We start from the raw sequence: 20,224 nt of genomic DNA, 5'->3' as shown, positions 1-20,224 counted from the left end.
TTCTCCCACCTGGGCCACTTTCTCCGCGAGGCATCCTTACCTGGGCATCCTCACAGCTCATCCTCACTCTGTGTGGAATCTTGGAGAGCGGCCACACAGGAAGGAGTTTCCTGGTTAAGGTGAATCGTAGGGTTTGCATCCTCGGAAATTGATGGAGCCTGGCGTGGTAGTACATGCCTCTCATCCCAGCACTTGGGAAGAGGGAACTGGATGTGCCTGAGTTGGTAAAGCTCTTGCCTAGCACACATGAAACACTGGGTTCCATCGCCAGCACTGGCTAATCTTTAATCCTGGCATGCTGAGGCACACCTATAATGCCAGACCTTGAAGTGGGGGGTGGTGGTGGCAAGATCAGAAGTTCAAGGTTACCCTTAGCTTGGCTGCTTGGGCTCCATAATACCCTGTCCAAAAACATCAAAAATGGAAAACACATAATAAGAAAGAAAACAAACAAACAAACAAACAAAAACTTGTCCTTGGCACCAACAGCCTCTGAGCCCCCCTGCTGGTCAGTGGCTTAGCTTTCGGAGTGTCCATCAAAATCCCCAGTCTGTCCTCTGCTGTGTCCTTGGGACTCACTTTCCCAAACTCTGAAATGGAGTCAATGATGTTTTAATATAATCAGGAGATGGAGACTGTAAGTGCAGGCACACAGTGGGCGCTCTGAAGGCATCAGCTGCCCTCCTGGGGGAGTTCTGACCTCTCCACATGGAGTCTATGAGGCAGGGCCTGTTGCTCTCCTGGCTGTCAGAATCCTGGCACAGCAGACATCATCTCCCTTTCACTTGGAGAGCCTTCAGATTCTGGCATCCCGGCCCAGCAGAGCTGGGGTGAGGGCAGCTCCCTCCCTCCCCCCTCCACGGATGGGGGTGCTGAGTCACACAGCCGTCCACAGACTTCCTTGAGGTGACAGAACTTAGCAGTGGAGGGCAGGGCCCCAAACCCCAGTTTCCTGGTTCCCAACGTGCCTGGCGGCTGCAGCCTGCATTGTTGTCTATAGACGATGCTTAGCCCGGAGAACAGGGGCCGCAGCAGGGTTGGGCGCAAACCGGAGCGCAAAGGGCCTCTGTGGAAGACAGGCTTCTCTGCTCACTTGTCCCCAGGCTCTACTCACATCCACCCTTGGGCATTTATTGAGCACCTACTGTGTGTCAAGGGCAGCATGGCAGATAAAGTCCCTGCCCTGGGTGGGGTGGGGGGTGACACTTCAGGCTTGTTTATAAGCAGGACAGAGTCTGCAGAAAGGCTGAGGGTGCAGGATGCCTGCTTCCTGTGACCCCCAGACAAGCCTTGAGCTGTCTCCTATCTGCATCCCAGGTAGCAACAAAGAGAGGAGCATGTGTGCTTGTAGAAAGTGGAAATCGGTCTTCCAAAGTCTGAGTGTGACTGGGCGTCCCCTTCTTTCTTTGGTGAAATCTGGCAATGCTGGGCAGAGAGATCAGAAAGGAACTTTCCAGAAATGGCTCTGAGCAGAGGCTTGAAGGAGGGAACGGAGGATGCGTAGACTCAGTCAGGAAGAGTCTTAGGCCTGAGGATCTGTCCAGGAGCCCAGACCATGATGGGGATGGGCTCTGTGGACCATGGGGTGAAGAGCATTGGAGACAGACATCTCTTCTGGGGCCTGTAGGCATGGAGAGGAGTCTGGTTTTGTCCCCAAGGCAGGGGGACATTGGTGGAGGTTTTCTGTGGAGTGTGTAAAGTGGCTACTGTTTCAAGATTACTCAGATGATCTTCAGAGTGTAGACAGGAACAGGGGCGAGTGGATACTGAGAACCGGAAGAGGCGCTGCCACAGTGGCCTGGGACAAGCCCCACCGAGCCAGTGGGGGCAGGAGAGAGGTTTGGTCTAGGGATGCAGTGGCTTCATCTGCAACACCGTGTAAGTCTGTCCAAGCAGTGTTACCATGAGATCCTAAGTTAAGGGGACATCCCCGACCTCCCTGAGTCTGCCTGGTGAACTGCCATGCTCTAGGAAGGGACCCACTTTATGCTGGTTAACCATCAGAGTGCAGGCTGAGGCGACTTCGGCATCCTTCATTTAGCTGGTGCCTGAGGACAGGGCCAGGCTGCTTCAGGCCTGGTTTCCTGAGTAAACTGACACTTGGATTTCCTCCACACGGCACTCCAGCCCAGCAGCAGCTCAAGACCCAAATGCTGTGTGTCTGTTCTCCTTCCTTCTCGTGAAAGCTGGCTGGCTCCGCCAGGGTGTGATGACACCATCCCCTCTCCCAGGCAGACAGTCGGGGCTCAGCACCCTTCCCCAGGCACGCTGCTTCCTGTGAGCCCTCCCTAACCCTGCTGAGCTGCCAGCAGACATAGAGTCACAGGTCTGCTCGTCCCTCTACCTCCCCCTCCTCCCTCCCTCCTTCCCTTCCCTCCGGTGGGGCTGGGAACTGGGCAGTCCAAGATGCCGGGCTGAGGCCCCATAGAGCGCCCCGGGGATGAAGTCGCATGGATTTTGCATAGTTTCTTGTTTGCCCCCACAGCCCCTGCTCCTTCCTCAGCTTCTGTTCCATGGCAGGGGCTGCAACAATTCTGACATGAAGCCTGGAGAGGGCTGGGTGACTCAGTGGAGAGGCTCTGAGCACCAGGAGGGACAGGGGCCAGAGGCAGGGTCTCCATTCCAGGAGGATGAGGACCTTTGAGTCTCTGTCATGAGCTCTGATGAGGCGCCAGGCGCTGCCTCCCAGTCTGGGTAACCCCTGGAGGGCAGGAGGACATCATCCCTGTCCCTAGCTGTGAGTGAACAGGGTCTGCAGTGTGAGAGACACGTGATCTGAACCTGAGTCTATGTCGAGCACCCAGCTACTATTGTGGCCCTGAGGGTGCCTGTAGACAGGCAGGTCAGCAGGTAGCTGCTGTATACATCTTTCCTAAGAAAAACTTTTTTATATTAAAACAAAATAGATTACGGGACTGGGAATGTAGCTGTTGATAGAGAGCTCACCTAGCATGAACGAGGCCTTGGGCTTCATCTCCAGTACAGCATAAATTGTGCATGGCGGCACACGCCTGCAATCCTAGCACGCTCGAGGAGACATGCGAATCAGGAGTTCAAGGTCGTCTTCACTTACATACAGAGTTGGAAGCCAGCCCAAGTTACACGAGTTCTTGTCTCAGTTTAAAAAAAAAAAAATAAAAATGCAAAGAGGTTAAAGCGAGCATCACATCCCACGTGTCTTGATTAAGTGATAGGAGACAGGGGCTTCACCGAGCTGTCTCCCCAGCTAGCCCAGCCAGAGGTGTGAGCTGGGAGTGGCTGGGACCCAGGCTCCCTGCTTTTTAGTGTTTTACTCTCGAGACAGGGTCCAGCCATATAGGCTAGCCTGTTCCGGAACCCACCATCCTCCTGCCTCTGCCCACCAAGCACTGGGATGATAGACCAGCACCCCCTACCTATAGTTGCCTATGTTCAAGCAGCCATGTTTATAGACTACAAGATGGTCTCATGCCACATATACTGGTCTGTAGACACTGAGCCAAGTTGCTCTTTAATAAAATAGGGTGTGTTTTCCAGTTAGAAAATATAGATCTATCTTATTCTAAGGACTGCCTAGTGTTGGCATAGCTTATTTTACCTATCCATCTGTCCATCCACCCATCCATCCATTTGTCCACCCACCCATCCATTCATCAACCTATCCATTCATACACCCATACATTTACCCATCATTTACCACATTGACATTTATTCACCCATCCATCCACCCACCCACCCACTTATCTATCATCTATCCATTTACCTACCCTTTCATACATCCGCCCATCCATCTACTTATCCATTCATTTATCCATCATCCACCCACAATCCACATATCTATCCATCCTCCTACTTACCCATCATATACCCATCTGCTCATCCACCCATCCATCCATCCATCCATCCATCCATCCATCCATCCATCCACCCACTCTACATCAATTCATACACCCGCCCGTCGATCCATCCACTAGTCCATTCTTCCTTCCTTTATTGGCTACAAGCTGCAATAATGGATTCAGCTCATCCTAATCTATGAGTTCCTTCCATGTCCAATCTATTAATTGAGCAAGAATGCAACATAATAAGACCCCATTCACTTGAGGGTTACACTGGCAGTCAGTGCTGGCCGCCAGACATGAACCTGGCTAGAGTGAGGTGAGCCTTGGGGAAGTCTCTGGGGGTTAATTTCAAAGACACTGCCTCAAGAGCGCAGTACTCAGCAATACTCATAGCATCGCTTCTCCCATGACCCTGAGGATGTGCGCAGCTGTGAGGGTGGGGTGCAGGGAACAAAGGGTTGCTCACAAGCATGGCTCTGAGACACAGCAAACCACACACTCTCTTTCAAGCCCAGCCTCTGACTGACCCACCTTCTGGGTGATGTGGCTCTGTAGAGAAGATGGCTGAGACCAGCTTGCACTTTCTGCTGGGAGCAGCTGTGTTCAGAACTGAGTACAGGCTCTGTGAGCATGCACAGCCGGGCTGGGTCCCCAAGCTCCTGCACAGTGAGTCTCTGGGTACCGAAGAGTTAAAAGACAGAATGGAGCCGCTGACTTCAGTTGGCTTTGGTCATTGCTGGCTGCATTTTTATTTACATACAGCCTCCTTTCTTCTTTTCCCTCCTCCTCATTCCTCCTCATTCTCTCTCCTTCTCCCCCCAAATTCTCTCACTCCAGCTCCAAAGGCTGAGATTACAGGTGTGTGCCATGGCGCCCAGCTTGAAAAGACCCATTAAAATACTTTATATATATTAAAGATTTATTTTTTAATTATGTATGTGTTTATGGGCCATGTGAGTGCAGTACCCACAGAGGCCAGAAGAGGGTGTTGGGGCTCCTGGAGCTAGAATCACAGGCAGTTGTGAGCCACCCTGTGAGTGCTGGGAATGGAACCTGGTCATCTGCAAGAGCAGCAAGTACTTCCAACCACTGAGCTGTTTCTCCGGTGCTCGAAAAAGACCCATTTTCCAAAGGAAAGCCGTCTCATGTAAGAGACACCACCCCAGCACCCTTCCTGTGTAGATTCCAGCCAAGCTCTGCAGGTAGATATTCATCATTGCGAACAGAGAATTCTGGTTAGGTTCTGACTTTAAAATGCGTGCGTTTTCAGTTTTAACTCATGTTGAGATATGTGCCTGTGTTCAAATAACCTGCGTACTCCAGCATAGCAGCCCCCACTGAACATCTACCATGCGCTTACGCAACGCCGGACGGAGCCTGATACTTTGATCTATGCACTCAGTAGGAGATGTAAATGCTCCAGTGCCCTCATGTTTTAAATCAGAGATAGAGAGACTGAGCACCTTATCCAAGCTAATTGGGGCAAGCAAAGATTTCAGGCCAGGTCTGTTCATTTCGAAGTTTGGAATAAAAATGGCTGAGTGCTGCAGGGGACAGAGACAAGTTGGCACTGTTGCAGGGCATTTCCAAAAAGGCTTCTAGGCAGTGCACCACACAGGTCCGCCAGTGCACTGGAGTGGGCGGGCATTTCCTCTGACACCCACGTTCTTCCCACAACCCTCACCTGCCAGCTCCAGAGGGCCCTGCCTTCCATAGCAGCACCCCCAGGAAACTCAAGTCTTAAGGACAGGAGCCGACACCTAAGCTCTGGGGGGTGAAATGCCACTCAGGTGTACCCAGCCCCGGCTGCCCGATCCTGCCAGGTCTAGTCTGGCTTCCTCCTCTGCAAACCCTGTGACCCTAGCCACTGCTGTCTGGGACTCAACTTAGCTAGTGGGGAGAAGGCCAGACATGCCTTCTGGGCAGCGTCTGGAGGAACGGTTTGGAATCTGAGGGACAAAAGATTTTGGGACCTGGACAGACATTAGGAGTTAGTTAAGAATGGTGCCCAGGGCAGCAAGGCAGGAGCTGGTATATAAGGATCTTGAGGTCCATGGCAGAGCTGTGCTGGTGGCAAGGGGCACAGGAGGCAGGAAGGGTCTGAGGAGAGCTGGAGAATCTGTCACTGCCACGGGGGTGACTGCAAGGTTCTGCCTACAGATGCCTATCTTCAGCATCTCACAGCTGGCCGCCTTCCTCTTCCGGTTCACTGTTCGCTTGGGCCTGACTGTAGCTTGGAGACTGTGGTTCAATAGTTTGTATCTTTACACCAACTTCCTCCGAGCCTCAGATTCCCCTGTTGACGGCGGCGCTGAGCTGACTCACTTCTAGACTGTCCTCAGGCTCAGTTCCTATTGGCAGCGCCTCCTTGGGTAGTCATGCCCATCAGTGAAGGGTGAGGCCTCTGTCCTTTTCTCCCGGGTCCATCGACCAAAGAGCCTATCCGTCATAACCCGTGTGATACCCTCTCGTGAACATTGCCATCTTGCCTGTCAGGATTTCCTGTGCCACAGGTCAAGGATCAGCTCAACTTCTTGACAGTTCTTCAGGGAATTCTGTCTTCTCCTCCCAACCGCCTGTATCCCTCCCCTCCTTCCTCTCCTTGCTGTCTTTTTGGTCTGTTTCTTGAGAGTCATTCTGTAGCCCAGGCTGGCCCCCACCTCAGCCTCCCAAGCACTCCTCCAAGCAGTGAGGTTTGTGTGGAATTAAGCTCAGGCAGTGAGAGGCTGAGCAAGGTTGGGGGGACCCCTTACATCTTCCCACAGGGCTTCTGGCTTAGCATTCACGCTGCATTCAGTGAGCAAGGTTGGAACCCAGAGCCTGGCTCTGCAGCCTGGTCTTTTTCTCTGATGGAAAAGTGAGAATAATCCCTGACTAGTCCTGCCTGGGCCTTTGCACACTGTAGAGCTGGGTGTTGACAGCTTCCAGTCACTTGCCTTTGGTGTCCGTCTGGCCACCATTCCCCTGCCTCTGGAGTGGCCTCTCCTGTCCCCTCAGCAGTCATTACAGTTGACGACATGTTGGCTTTTTTTTTTTTAATGTGGTCAGTAGACAGCCAAGACTGTCACCTGGTCCCTTCTACAGGGTTCATCTGCCTTCCTCTGCTCTCTCTCTCTCTCTCTCTCTCTCTCTCTCTCTCTCTCTCTCTCTCTGTGTGTGTGTGTGTGTGTGTGTGTGTGTGTGTGTGTGTGTACACATGTGTATGTGAGCACGTATGTGTACATGAGGAGGCCAGAGTCTGATGCTGGGTGTTCTCTATCGATCTGCATCTCACTTTGGGAGTGTGGTGTCTGCGTGGGCACATACACCTGTGTGTGCCATAGTGGCAGCCAGAGGACTTTGGGTGCCCACTCTATCACATTCCACCTTTGCTTTTTTTTTTTTTTTTTTTTTTTTTTTTTTTTTTTTTTTTTTTTTTTTTTTTTTGAGTCAGTGTCTCTCACCGAACCCAGAGCTAGGTTGGCAGCTAGTGAGCCTCAGAGGTCCTCCCATAGTCACTCCTATGGCACTGGGGTTACACGCACAAGTGTGGTCACACCTGGCCTCTTATGTGGCTGCTAGCGTCCAAGTTCAGACTTGTACCTCATGGAACCCAAAGCCAGGACGGAAGCAGCTGTTGCCGAGCTCTCTGGCTTATCCCTTATCCTGAGACCCTCCAATAACACCGACTTGGTAGCAATTACAGGATTTTTGTTAGGTTGGGTTTTTTTTTTTTGGGGGGGGAGGTGTTCCTAGGCCAGTAAGTTCAAATGATGCTCAAAACCCACATCTCTCTGGCCAACCCTCAGAGGTGGGGGTCCTAAGAGATTACAGCAGACACTAACAGCTTTGCCCCAGAAAGAGAGAGAGTTCTGAGGCCAGATGTTGGGGTGTGCTCTGTCTCACAGCCCACCATAGTGTGAGCATGCTGGAGTCTCTGCCGAGTCAAGGAACCCAGTGGACTTTGACTCAGCATTTTCCAAGCATTTGCTAGTTTCGAGAATGTTCCCTTTCTCATAAAACGATTTAATATCCTTCAGCATTTGTGCTCCGCAAACACCCTGGAAGCCCTTATGGAAATGTTTTGTTTCAGTGAAAACTGCCCAGCGGTCAGTGTAGGTGGTCAGGAGAGAAATCTATAATTTGAAAATAAAGAGTTTTGTTTGGCCCTGTTTGCTGGCCTCAGACTCGGGGAATGAACGGTCCTCTGCCCCCGAGAACGAGAGGCCACTGCTGAGCACAGCCATCTCAGCCACTCACGATCGTGACTCACGTGGGAGCGCAGAGTGGGCTTAGGGGGTTCCCTCACCTCCTGGTGACCCAGGAGTCAGGCACCCTCAGGTCACCTGCTCTGTACCGATTTAGAGTGAGATAGCTAAACCACCCGTGTTCCCAGATGAGGGAACGACGGGGACAAGCCAGGACCATAAGGAGGCTCCCGAGACAGCCTTGGGGTTGAGACCTTTCGGAAATCGACAGATGTAATCAGGTGCCGTGGAGAACAGTGACTTTAAGAAAGAGAAACAGGCGTTTGGATTGGAAGAGATTACGGTGGTGGAGTCTGCGCTCCTCCAAGTTTTCTCTTTCACTGCTGAGTTTTCTATTGGCAACACGTTTCTCTCCTGCAAAAAGAACTATTGGAATATGTGGACACACACGCTCTCATTCTCGCTCTCTCTCCCCCCCCCACACACTCACACACACATTCCCTGTCACACAACCTTCTCACACACAATCTCTCACATACACACACATTTCTCTCGCACACAACTCTCTCACACATGCACATTCTCTCTCTCCCTCCCTCCCTACCCCCCACCACACGCACACCTGCACTCCAACACACCTCCCTGAAGGGATTTGATGGGGATCGTGGGCTGGGGGCGCTGTCTTACATCTTTGGCTTCTCCTGGTTTCTTCAAAGGCTGTTGTTTTTGTATTTTCCAGATGGGCAGCAGGTGTGGGAGATGGAAGCCACGGTGGATAAAGACAAGAGCCAGCCTGTAAGCTCCCAAGACAGCCCCAGAGTCCCCACTGAGGTCTCTGTCCCCTGCTCCCCCTCCCCCTCCCTCTTTATTTTCTCCCCCTTTATTCCTCCCTTCCTTCCTTTTTTTCCTTCCCTTCCTTCTTTTTTCCTCTTCTCCCTCCCCCTTCCTACCCTCCTCTCCCTCCCTCCCCCCTCCTCTCCACAGTGAACTAAATAGTCACTTAGCAAGTACAAACCTCACTTAGCGAGCTGGCCACTTACCGAGCCCCAGGCCCTTTGGTTTGTGACCGCGACATCTTTACGCACGTTGCTAGATCAACTTCCCTTGCTTAGATGAAAAGTTAAATTCCCTTCCATCAAATTTCTCTTTAAATGTAGAGAAGGAAGCCAGACGGCCCGCTTGCTGTAGGTGGGCCTGGGTGGACTTGGTTGGGATCGCGGTAGGAATCCTAGCATGTTGTATATGGTCACATTCATGACAACTGCTTCCTTCTAGAACATGCTTTTTGTTGAGATCCCCGAGTATCGGAACAAGCACATCCGCGTACCCGTGAAAGTGAACTTCTACGTCATCAATGGAAAGAGAAAACGAAGTCAGCCACAACACTTTACCTACCACCCAGGTGAGACATTCTCCCTGACACCCCTCAGGTTCCCAGACAACACTGACCAAGGGCTCGGGATTCCCGTCTGCTCCCAGCTCGGTTACCTGGGGCAAGTGACTCCGACCCTCTGAGCCTCAGTTTTCTCTTGGGTTGGAAGGCACTTCCCTGTAAGAAGAGCTTCCTGTGTAACACATTGATGCCAGCTGCCATGTCATCCATGTTGTCCTGGGTGGGGGGGCATTTGCTAAGCAGATGTCTCTTGCTGTCCCTCCTTGTCTTAGGTTTGATCACATTCAGGGTCAAGGTGGACATGCTCTAGACTTCTCAGGGTCCTTGACTGTCCGAACATGGGTGGAGTTACTTGAGGCACAGCCAGACCAGAAGGTCTCATTCATGAAATTCTGTAGGCCCAAGAAAGTGGAACTAACCTCTCACAGAGTGGTTCCCGTGACAACCCCAAGGTAACCGACAGGTTAAGTAGTGACAGCAGCTACAGAACAGATGGACTCACCCTTGGGAACGCCCACCCCTCCATCCCTCCAGGCTAGGAAAGGGGTGTAAACCCGTAACCCCAGCCCTGAGCTCCACTGTCTCTGATTGGTCCACACATCTGACCTGGGTGGGCCCAGCTCCAGCAAGGTGCATGGTAGGCTTGTGTGATTCCTGTGAGGATGCCACCATGAGGACTGATGTGACATGCTGTCGGGAGCAGACGTAGCATCCCATAGGCCCCAAAGCTGCAGGAGAACCTGGTCCAAGGCAGAGCTGAGGCTTTCAGCAAGGAGGCTGTGTCCTCTGCTCTCTGCTGATCTCCAGGTGTCTGCAGTAGCAAGGCCTCCCTGGGCTGAGTGTCAGTGCTGGGCTGGTGGATCAGGACCTCAGAAGGTCCACCCCTCAGGTCTCTAGCTGTCCAGAACTGAGATGCTGGCCTTTGAATGGCACTTGCAGAAGTGGTCTTGGGGACCTGGAGTCAGACTTGTAGTCCTGCTCGCCTCCTCCAATCCTGACTCTCCGGAGGCTGCCCTACTCATACTTGGTGACAATCCTCTCGCATTGGGTCACCGTGCATCATGTCAGGAAACAGAGAGACAGATGCTTCTTATCCGGTCTAGGAACCCAGCCCATGGGGTGACGCTGTGCTCACTCAGGGTGGGACCCCTTCACAGGCGTACCCAGAGGCATGTCTCCTAGGCGACTCTAGATCCTGTCAAGTTGGCAGCGAAGAGTGAGCACGGCTGACTGTGTTGGACAGTGTCCAGTAGGAGGAAACAGCGGGGAGATGATGGGGACAGATGGGTCAAGAGCAGGAGAGTCACTACAGCTTTCTCCTCTCAGCGCCCACCTTGAGGAAGGAGGCAGAGCAGACTCTGGCCCTGAGTCAAGCCCACCCTCTGCCCATCCGCAGCTGGCAAAGCTTATAGTTCAAGGGCATTACCGAGGTCAAGTTTCACCTGAAGACAATTCCAGGGGTGGGGATCTTATGCCCCAAGGCTAAGAGTGACAGACCAGCCATGCTCCTGCCCACTCGGCTTCCCAAAGCCAGGCTTCTGGCCGCTGTTTCCTCAGCACGCGCTCACAGGCCGCCATGATTGCTGCAGCCCTGTGCTTTTCTCTCCCACAGTCCCTGCCATCAAGACGGAGCCCAGTGATGAGTATGACCCTTCTCTGATCTGCAGCCCTGCCCATGGAGGCCTGGGGAGCCAGCCATATTACCCACAGCACCCAATGCTGGCCGAGTCCCCTTCCTGTCTTGTGGCTACCATGGCCCCCTGCCAACAGTTCCGCTCGGGGCTCTCCTCCCCCGATGCCCGCTACCAGCAGCAGAGCCCTGCGGCGGCTCTCTACCAGCGGAGCAAGAGTTTGAGTCCAGGCCTGCTGGGCTACCAGCAGCCAGCTCTCCTGGCAGCACCCTTGGGCCTGGCCGATGCCCACCGCTCTGTGCTGGTGCACGCTGGTTCTCAGGGCCAGGGGCAAGGATCCACCCTGCCACACACATCCTCCGCTAGCCAGCAGGCCTCGCCTGTGATTCACTACTCACCCACAAACCAGCAGCTCCGTGCCGGGGGGCACCAGGAGTTCCAACATATCATGTACTGTGAAAACTTTGGCCCCGGCTCTGCCAGGCCTGTCCCACCGTCCATCAACCAAGGTCAGAGGCTGAGCCCCGGCTCTTACCCCACGGTCATCCAGCAACAGACTGCCTTGAGCCAAAGAGCTACCAAAAACGGACCCCCAGTCAGTGACCAGAAGGATGCTACGCCCACCGGAGTGGCAATCAAACAGGAACAGAACCTGGACCAGACCTACCTGGATGACGGTAAGAAGCTGTGCTTGCTCAGTGTCCCTGTCCTCCTGGAAGCCCCCATGTGGCCCAGTCTACTCTGCCACCTCCTTGGGCCTCAGTATCTCCATTTTAACCCGAGGGCTGATGTAAGATAACCTTTAGTACCACACGCACCCTCTCCCTGTGGGAGCTTGGGGTGGGTGCTGGCAGTCACAGTTTCCCCCCTCCCCTCCCGCTCCAGTAGAAAAAGCCAATGAAGGGAGTTCTGGCCACCGGAGTGTCCCCCGAGGTCATGAACTGGGTCTGTGTCACCACGTCCATACTCCTTCCGGGGCCAGATTTAGATGGACGGCAGGAAAGCAGAAAGGAAGGAAGAGTCCTTTCTTTCGTGTGGAGGAAAATCCCACTTTATGCCCCCCTCTTCTGTGCGTGGGGGAGGGGCGGAGAGCGAGGAGGGAGCCCGGCTTTGAAAGGGGCTCTATCAGGAGCATGAATGGGGGCTGCGGGCAGCTCTGGCACGTGCTGCTGGGACACAGGGACCATTGATGAGGGGTAGCAATGGGCTTCCTCTGGGGTGAGCTCAGCTGATGGGGAGGCAGGCCCAGGGAGAGGGTGGAGAAAGACTCTGTGGGAAGGTGCCCCCAGCTTGTGGGTACATGGCCTGGGCAGAGGCATGGCTTGTCAGAGCAGCTGAGACGGGTTGACTGGGCTCTGAGGGAGGCCACACTCACCTGAGATGAGTTAAGGGCACCCAGGAGGCAGAGAGGGTGGGGCAGGCAGAGGAGACTTCTTTCTCTTCCTTTTGAGGGTTCAGAAAATCAGAACTCTGGGCTGGGGGTTTCTGAACTGGAGGAAGAAACTCTAAGTGGCCAGCTGCTCCCTGTCCCCAGCTCCAGCTCACAGCTCATGGACATCTGGTACCTGGTGAAGTATCCCACATCCACAACCTCCAGGACAAATGTGGTTTGGGTTTGGGGATACTCTGTAACACTGTGTTATCATTTCTACATCCCTAACCCCCAAATCTGAAATCCGGAGAAATCTAGAATTTGAAACTTCCTAGGAATCATTTTGATACTCAAGTTTTGAATTTTAGAGTGTTTTGGATTTTTGGATTGAGGATGTCCATCCTACCCCTGAAAGCACAATAACTTAGGACTGCTAACTCCCAAGAGCCCAGCAGGGACCAAGGTAGGGTGCTCTAGAACAGTTGCTGTGGTTACCATAGAGCCTGGGACTGACGGCAGATACGTGGGTGACAGGAAATTCTGCTGTGTTTGCTCAGAGTCTTGGAAGTCTGGTCCAGACTGGCTACCTGGGTGTTCTGAGACTTCTGACAGATTCCGTCTCTCTGATGGAACTGTCAGCCAAAGAGTTAAACCAGAGGCCTTTTGGGACACTTTCCAAAGCGCTGCCCCACGGGTCTGGGCAGACCAACCCAATAGCTATGCTGTGTGAAGAACCAGTGGAGCCGGGTGGTCAAGTGCAGCAATGATGGAGAGCTCTGAGGTGACCTGGGCACGCTCCGTCTGTGACTGTTAGACATCCGGGACAGCCAGCCTTGCTGCTTGATTTAAAGAGGGTTGTTGGCAAAGAGAGCTCAACAGAGCAGCAGCCGATGGCAGCCGCTCCCAGAGCCCTCCATGTGGAGGCGGGGGACTGACCCCATTGGAGGCAAGGTGCTTTAGGTATTAGTATCTGAACAGGGCAGGGCAGGTGCTTCCCAGAAGCCTCTGGGGAGGGGTTGGTTTGGTCTCTGGGAACAGAGATGTGCCCCCCCCCATCCTCACCATCGTCTTGCATTAAAGATGAATGCCAGTCCCTTTAGTTATGGAACTGCAGGTAGACACCTCGATGGGTCAGAGGTGGTCCCCTGTGTCTGCCACAGCCACAGGTGTACAAATGGGATGGCTCGTGTTACAGAGGAAGCAGCTGGGTTTGGGGGCCTTGGGGGGCCTCCAGAGATGGCTTTCTAGACACAGACAGGCTCACAGGTGTGTTGGGGTGAGCTCCCCTCCCCCAACATGATTCAGCCCTCAGATAGGGAGAGATTTGAGCACAGATAGCTTCCCCAGCAGGAGGCTTTTCTTCAGACATCTTCACAGTGTGTGTGGCCCCCTCATCCCCCCACCCTGGAAACGGGAGAATTCTCTGCAGGAAGATTCTGTGGCTTTAAAAGGTGAAAAGGTTGGGTTGTTGTGGGACTTCCCAGAGCCTCGACTGTCGTGGTTGACGTTATAAAAATCTATAAGGCCAGGAGGTGCCTGGCACTTCCTAGACAGCAGTGTGTGTATTACACACTTTGAGGGAAGCCATTCTCAGGGTCTCTGTCCTCTGTCAGCCCACACAGCCCTGGAGGTGTGGCCCACAGCAGGTCTGATCCTGCAGCCCAGCGCTGGTCCCTCAAATGCTATATTCAGGGTTCTCCATTTTTGCTTTACCCCTGGGTCTGAGCCATGTGTCCCCATGGCCGCACTGTGTCACTGTCCAGTTTGTTTGGGGCTTGGCTTACTTGGTCCCCAAAGCACCCCATGTGCTCCAGGGTGAACTCAGAAAATGTGGATGCAGTTTGGCTCTTGGCTGCCAGGGCTTTGGGTCCTCCCGAGAGGCCTGGCCCTACACCCAGGACTCTGCACACGTTCCTCTGTGGCATAGGGTTCTTGATCTGTTGTTTGGGGTTTAAAGCAGACAGATAGACTCAAGGCATGCTTCTATCTGCCTGAGGGTGACTGGGCTTGGGGTCCTTTCAGCTGTCATTAAAGGGGGTCTCTCTCCATGAAGCCAGAGCTGGTAGCCCAGAACGTAGGTCACACACTGGCAGTGTGTGAGCAGGGAACAGTGGACATGAATCTCTGCACAGAGGCAAACACTGGCCTTGGAGGTTTGCCCAGCCTCTCCCCTGGGTCCAAGGCGCTCCATACCCTAGTGTCTCTAAACTTGGCCCCTCTTCTGGGCTGCATTTCTTCTTGCTCTTGACTATTCTGGGCTGTTCCTTCTTGGGCCGAGAGCTTATCTACTTTTCCTACTCTGGTGGGTGAAGATGCTTACAAAAGTCTCCTTGAAACGGGAAATGTTTCCGTTCGGGATGCAGTGGGTCCCCTTCACCTGCCCTTGACATGGTGTCCGTAAATGCTGACCTGCTCTGTCTGGCTGGTGGACCTGCTCTCTCCTCCTAAAGCCCCAGATTGTACCTGGGCAGTTCAGGTGCACCCGACAGCTGCTCCAGTACCTGAGTCCCTCCTCCGCCCCCCCTCCGCCCCTCCTCTGTCCCTCCTCCATCCTCTCCAGCTCTCCCTGTCCTCCCACTTCATCCCTCTGGGTCCTTGGCTCCTGATCTCTCCCACCGTTCATGCCCAGATCCCCAAGTATTTGCTGGCTCCTCCTGAGCCAGGCTCTGCCCTAGAAATTTTGGGGGTGGGGTGGTGGGGGTGGGGGATAAGAAACAAAGCCTTGTCTTGGGGCATTTTCGTTCTGTTCAGGGACAGATGTAAGTGTAGATGCCAATGTCTAAGGGAGTGAATCGTGACAAATGAGGGAAGTCACACAGGTTGGGAGCTGGACAGTAGCTGGAAGGTGGGCATGCCCTGGGAGGGTCTGAAGGGAGAGCATTTCGGGGGAGTGGGAACAGCAGGTGAGGGTGGCCTGGAGGTCAGAGCAGCAGGTGGGGGGGGGTTACTGCAGCAGTGACCTAGGTATTTTTGGAAAAGGTGGCTCTGGCTGCCTTTGAGAAACAGACGTGAGGGAGGCAAGGGTTGGAAGGAGAGAGTTAAGTTCACGTGTCGTTTCCAGGACAACCAAAAGTTTACAGTCACCCCCCTTATCTTTGAATTTTTGTTCTTCAGTTTCAGGTTATTATGTCCAAAATATTAGATGGAAAATTCTGGAAAGAAACAGTTCTGCACAATTTTTCCTATAATGGTTCTTTTATTGTCAGTGGTCTAGTTTGTAAATTGTCTTCACGGGTTTGCACATTTAGATAACACAAAGTATTCATAGGGCCGGAGACTCTCAGAGTGTGTGCCTGGGATGCACATTCATTTTAGATACAGCTAACTTTGGTGAAGGTGAATCCCCAGCAGGAAGGAGATGGAGCTGAGGTGAGCATCTTCCCCCAAGTTGGGTTGTTCAAGACGCATCTTGAACTGCCAAAGTAGGGCAAGAGTATGGGTTAACCTCCACTACTTCCTTAGTGTGAAAATGGAGGGGCTGTGGTCCTGTGCCTGGATGCAGGCCCTTGGGAGCCATGCCAGGGAAAGGGGACTCAGAAGTGACTGTCACCTGTGACTCTCACCATTGATGACGCCTCCTAGGAACCATGTTGATGCCACAGCTGAACTGTGGTTTGAGGGTCATTAGGCCAGCTCACCACCAAGTCCACCACAGGCCCTGAGGGCATGGGTGCGCCCTCGGGTTTGAACCACAGGAAGGAGACTGTGGGGGCAGAAGGAGCAGGGGCCCAACTCAACAGGCATCCTTGATGTCTTTCTGTCTCCTCGGGAGAGAGGATGTGGTCTGGTGCTGGCTGGAGCCTGGACGTGACCTGTGGGGACAGCCTACAGCATGCACACATGTGAGCAAGCATCTATGGGTATGGGAAGCGCTGTTTTGAAAGCTATTCAGCTCGTGTTCTTCATAGGAAATGCATGAGCAGTAGACATTGGATGAAAACAGTATTTTCCACTATATTTAAATATTGAACTATATTAACATCCACCTCCAAATCAATACTGTTGTGTTGCAAGTGGGTCACCCCAAAATTACAGCCTAGATCTTCATAGCTTTGAGTATGGGAGTGCATACTGGGATTTAAACCCAGCGCCTTGTACATGCCAGGCAAGTGCCCTACCCCTGGGCTGCATCCCCAGGCCTCTTTCCGATTTTGGTGTTGTTTTCTTAGTCTCTGAGCCGTGGGACACAGGCATCGCAAACAGACTGTGTTTATGTACCACCACCCTCTACGGGTATGAGGATCTGCAGTAGGTGAGGGTTGGTTGGTTTGGTTGGTTTGGTTTTTGGTTTTGGTTTTCACCCTTTCTCTTGTAAAGAATTAGCGCCAGTGCCTTGGGGACAGTGCCATTCACCTTGGGAACTTTTGTCCTGGGTCCTGAGTCCTGGGCCGTGAACAGACGCTGATCCAAGCTCCTCGCTTCTATGAAGGAGCAACACACTCTCCCTATGCACGGGCAGTGCGAGATCAGTTGCTGTCATGAACATGGAGGACAGCGTCTTACACACCTGTCCCGTGGCAAGCAGGGCCAGTTCTGGCTCATGGGCCCAGTCTCAGTTTGGGGTCTGTCGTGTCTAGAGGTTCTGACTGGGTTTCCTTCCTGGATATCTGTTCTCTGTGGTGCCCCTTCTGTGGTGAAGATGGCTTCCGATGCTCAAGATTATTCTAAGAAGGAAAATGGAGCTTCCCAGTAAAGTGTGTGTGTGTGTGTGTGTGTGTGTGTGTGTGTGTGTGTGTGTGTACCATGTGTGTGGAGGTCCGAGGACATCTGTGGGTGTCCATCCTCACCTTCCACCTTATTGGAGACAGAGTTTCTGTTGTTCTCAGTTGGGTAGTCCAGGCTACCTCACCTCAAGCTTCTGCCTCACTGTGGACTGCTGGGATCACAGACAGGCACTGCCACTCCTGGCTTTTATGTGGGTTTCTGAGATTTGAACTCAGGTCCTCACGCTTGCATGGTAAGCACGTTATCCACTGAGCTATCTGCCAGCACCCCGTAAGGCCTCTGAGAATCTGCAAGTATGGAAGGCAGTCAGTCACACAGTCGGGTCCCTCTGTCTCGCCCGCAATAGCAGCAGCCGCATGGTCACCGTCCCAATGGACTCTGGGCCGTGCAGCTATTAGGAGAGAAGCTGGGCTTTACAGAAGGGCCTTGGGGTTGACTCAGCCTGAATCCCTCTCATCCCGCTGGATTTCCTCTCGTCATTTCAGCAAAGGCACCTTAAAAGCTCCCAAAGTTCAGAAACCCCACCTGTGCACAGGCAAACCACCCCCAAGATGATGAGGGTTACCATTTGCGGATGACTTAAGTGAGCCTGTAGCGGACCTGAGTCTCTCCTCTCCCAGTGGTGCCTCAGTTTTGTGCCTCAGTGTACCTCCACCCTGCCCCGTTAGTATCTCACGTGTTGTGCCGCTTAGACCTTCAGGTCATTCTCCGCTTCTGGCTCACAACACAACGCTGCTTCAGGCTGCTGATGCCGGACTCCACCAAGCTCTGCCTCTCTCTGGGATTCTGTGAGGTAGACGTTTTCAGAGGATGGGCTCTTGCTCTTGGAGGTCAAAAGACACTAGACCACAGAAAGTCTTCCCCAGAGCAGCTGTCCACTCAGCCTGGATGCCAGAGTAACAGGTCCTCCATGAGCAGACGGTACCCAGCACGGAGAACCAAGGTGGCCATTACCCGTTTGCACCAGTGTCTTTCATAGTGAGTCACGTGAGCTCTTTTGAGCAGTCGCCTCCTCGCAGGCTGTATTCTGCAGTCACAAGTGGGAAAAGGGAGTCGGCTGGACAAAGGGAAGAGGTAGCTCTTTTGGCAAATGTCACAGCGACCTCTCTATACTTCAGTTCCTATTAGGACAGAGGCAGAAGGGCCCGGCTGTCGCTGTGTCTTAGTGAGCACGGTGTGCAGGAGCCCCTGGCAACTCACTTGAATCAGGGCAGATGTTACAGCCAATCCAGGGAAAACTGGGGTGCCACGACATAGAGTGTTGTAGACTGTGCTGGGCCCATCTCCCAGGCCACCCCTAAAGTAGTCTTGTGTGTTTATGTAATATATAAATACCAATTTATTTCCCTCAAATATATGCTCTAGCTGTAGCCTACCTCTCTGGGCATAAGCACACCCCAAAAAGGGGCTCAAGGCTAGGATCTGACTGGCCAGCAGTTAGCTGAATCTTCCTTCTATGCTTTTCTCTGCTCTTTCCTCCCCAGCCGTAAATTCACTTTGGGCAGCTGGTAGAATTTCACTCTCCCAGGGGCTGAGCCCCCACCCTGTGCCTCTTGTGTGAAGAATTTGTAGGTTTTTCCCATCCCACAGAGCTGCTTTTTGGGTTTGGTCTTTGCCCTCTACCATTCTGTTGGACTTGCTTCTTGCCCTGGATGCGCTGGACTTGGATTTAGCACCTGGAGAAGGGCTTGGGTCTTGGGGATGATTAAACCATCAGCTTGGCTCTTTCCCATGGTGTTTTTGACACCTCTTTAATTTTTTACTGATCTGGGGATCCAGTCACATTGAGACCATTTATAAAGGAAGGGCCAGGCCTGCTTTCCTCATCCACACCATCCGTTCTGTGTCTGTGGGTGAAGACACTCAGGGTTGGGCGTGAGCAGTGTCTGCTCCGGCCCTTAGGCACAAAGTCTGTCGGGCTTGGACTGATGTCTGTTTCACCCTCTATACGTCTCTGAAGCTAGATCTCTGGACAGGCGAGCAGAGCGGGCAGCCCCTGGCTCCCATGGCATCCAGTGTGGGGCGCCCAGCGTGAGTTTGTGGCAGGACCACTGGCTGTAGGCACTTTGGACGAAAGTGTGTGCTGTGAACTAACAAATGAGTTTCATCTGTGCCCTTCGATTTTGCTGTCCCAGAAAAGCTGGAAGGACACTCCCTGGCTGCTGGTTTTCCAAAAGTCTCGACTAAGTGGAGGTTCTGTTGTGTAAATGGAGGATGGCGGAATGCCTGTGGACTGGCCAGCGGCTGGTGCTTACCGATTTCTGGGAGCTGATGGGCTCTTTTAATTCTCAGCTTTATTGGGCACCTAAAATGAATTGACCCCAAACTGATTAAATAGTTCTCTCCATGTCTTCCTAACACATGGATTGGGTTGTAGTCAGCTCTCAGATGTGGGGAATTGTACAGAAAATAGATTTCCAGGGTCCCTTAGAAAAGCCAGGGACCTGGCTCCTTTCAGCCCACATTCCACTCAGCAGCTATCAGGAGTCAAAGGCAAGGCAGCCCAGGCATAGTGATCTCCTGTGACAGCAGCCACTCACCTGCATCCACACCCCCACCACTCGCCTCCTGCATCGAGGTGGAAGGCTGGGGTCTGGCTGCTTAGTATCACACCGTCTGCTGGTTGTCCTGTGCCTGGCTGGCCCTGGTCACATTCCCATGGGGACCCACAGCCATTTAAATTGGTGATTCATTTCAGAAGCATCATTGACCCTGTGACTGCCTAAGGCAGGACCTGCCCAGGTGGGGACCTTGGAAGCCCTCACTGCCTCTGTCAACCCGCTGCCTTCCTCCTCATGGCTGGGGGACCTTAGACACTCTCTCTCTCTCTCTCTCTCTCTCTCTCTCTTTCCTCTTATGTCCCTGGAGGTCAGAGGTCAGTATCTAGTCTTTTCCTCTCTCACTTGTCACCTTACATTTTTTGAGTCAGGGTCTCTCACTGAACCTGGAGCTCACGGATCTGGCTGGCTGTCCAACCCCAGGGGTCCACCTGTCTTGCCAGGACTGGGGTTGTTGGTGTATGCCAGCATGACCAGACTTTTTACATAGGTTCTGGGCCCTGCATGCAGCAGGAACTTTACTGTTGGGCTGTTTCC

General features: G+C 53.0%; 1 protein-coding gene across 2 annotated transcripts in view; it reads left to right on the top strand.

The window, feature by feature from the left end:
* Nfatc2 (nuclear factor of activated T cells 2) overlaps positions 1–20,224 on the top strand; it is a 116,137-nt gene that overhangs the window by 76,492 nt on the left and 19,421 nt on the right. For both annotated transcript variants that reach the window (XM_028859020.2, XM_028859021.2), the window contains exons 7-9: positions 8,748–8,803; positions 9,284–9,410; positions 11,014–11,709. In XM_028859020.2, coding sequence (XP_028714853.1) covers positions 8,748–8,803; positions 9,284–9,410; positions 11,014–11,709 — 879 coding nt within the window. The remainder of the gene's footprint in view (positions 1–8,747; positions 8,804–9,283; positions 9,411–11,013; positions 11,710–20,224) is intronic.

This window comes from Peromyscus leucopus, chromosome 1 (genome assembly GCF_004664715.2).
Source record: "Peromyscus leucopus breed LL Stock chromosome 1, UCI_PerLeu_2.1, whole genome shotgun sequence".
In the NCBI taxonomy this organism is placed as follows: domain Eukaryota; kingdom Metazoa; phylum Chordata; class Mammalia; order Rodentia; family Cricetidae; genus Peromyscus; species Peromyscus leucopus.
Note: the sequence above shows the minus strand (reverse complement) of the source record. Positions and strands in the feature narration are given on the sequence as shown.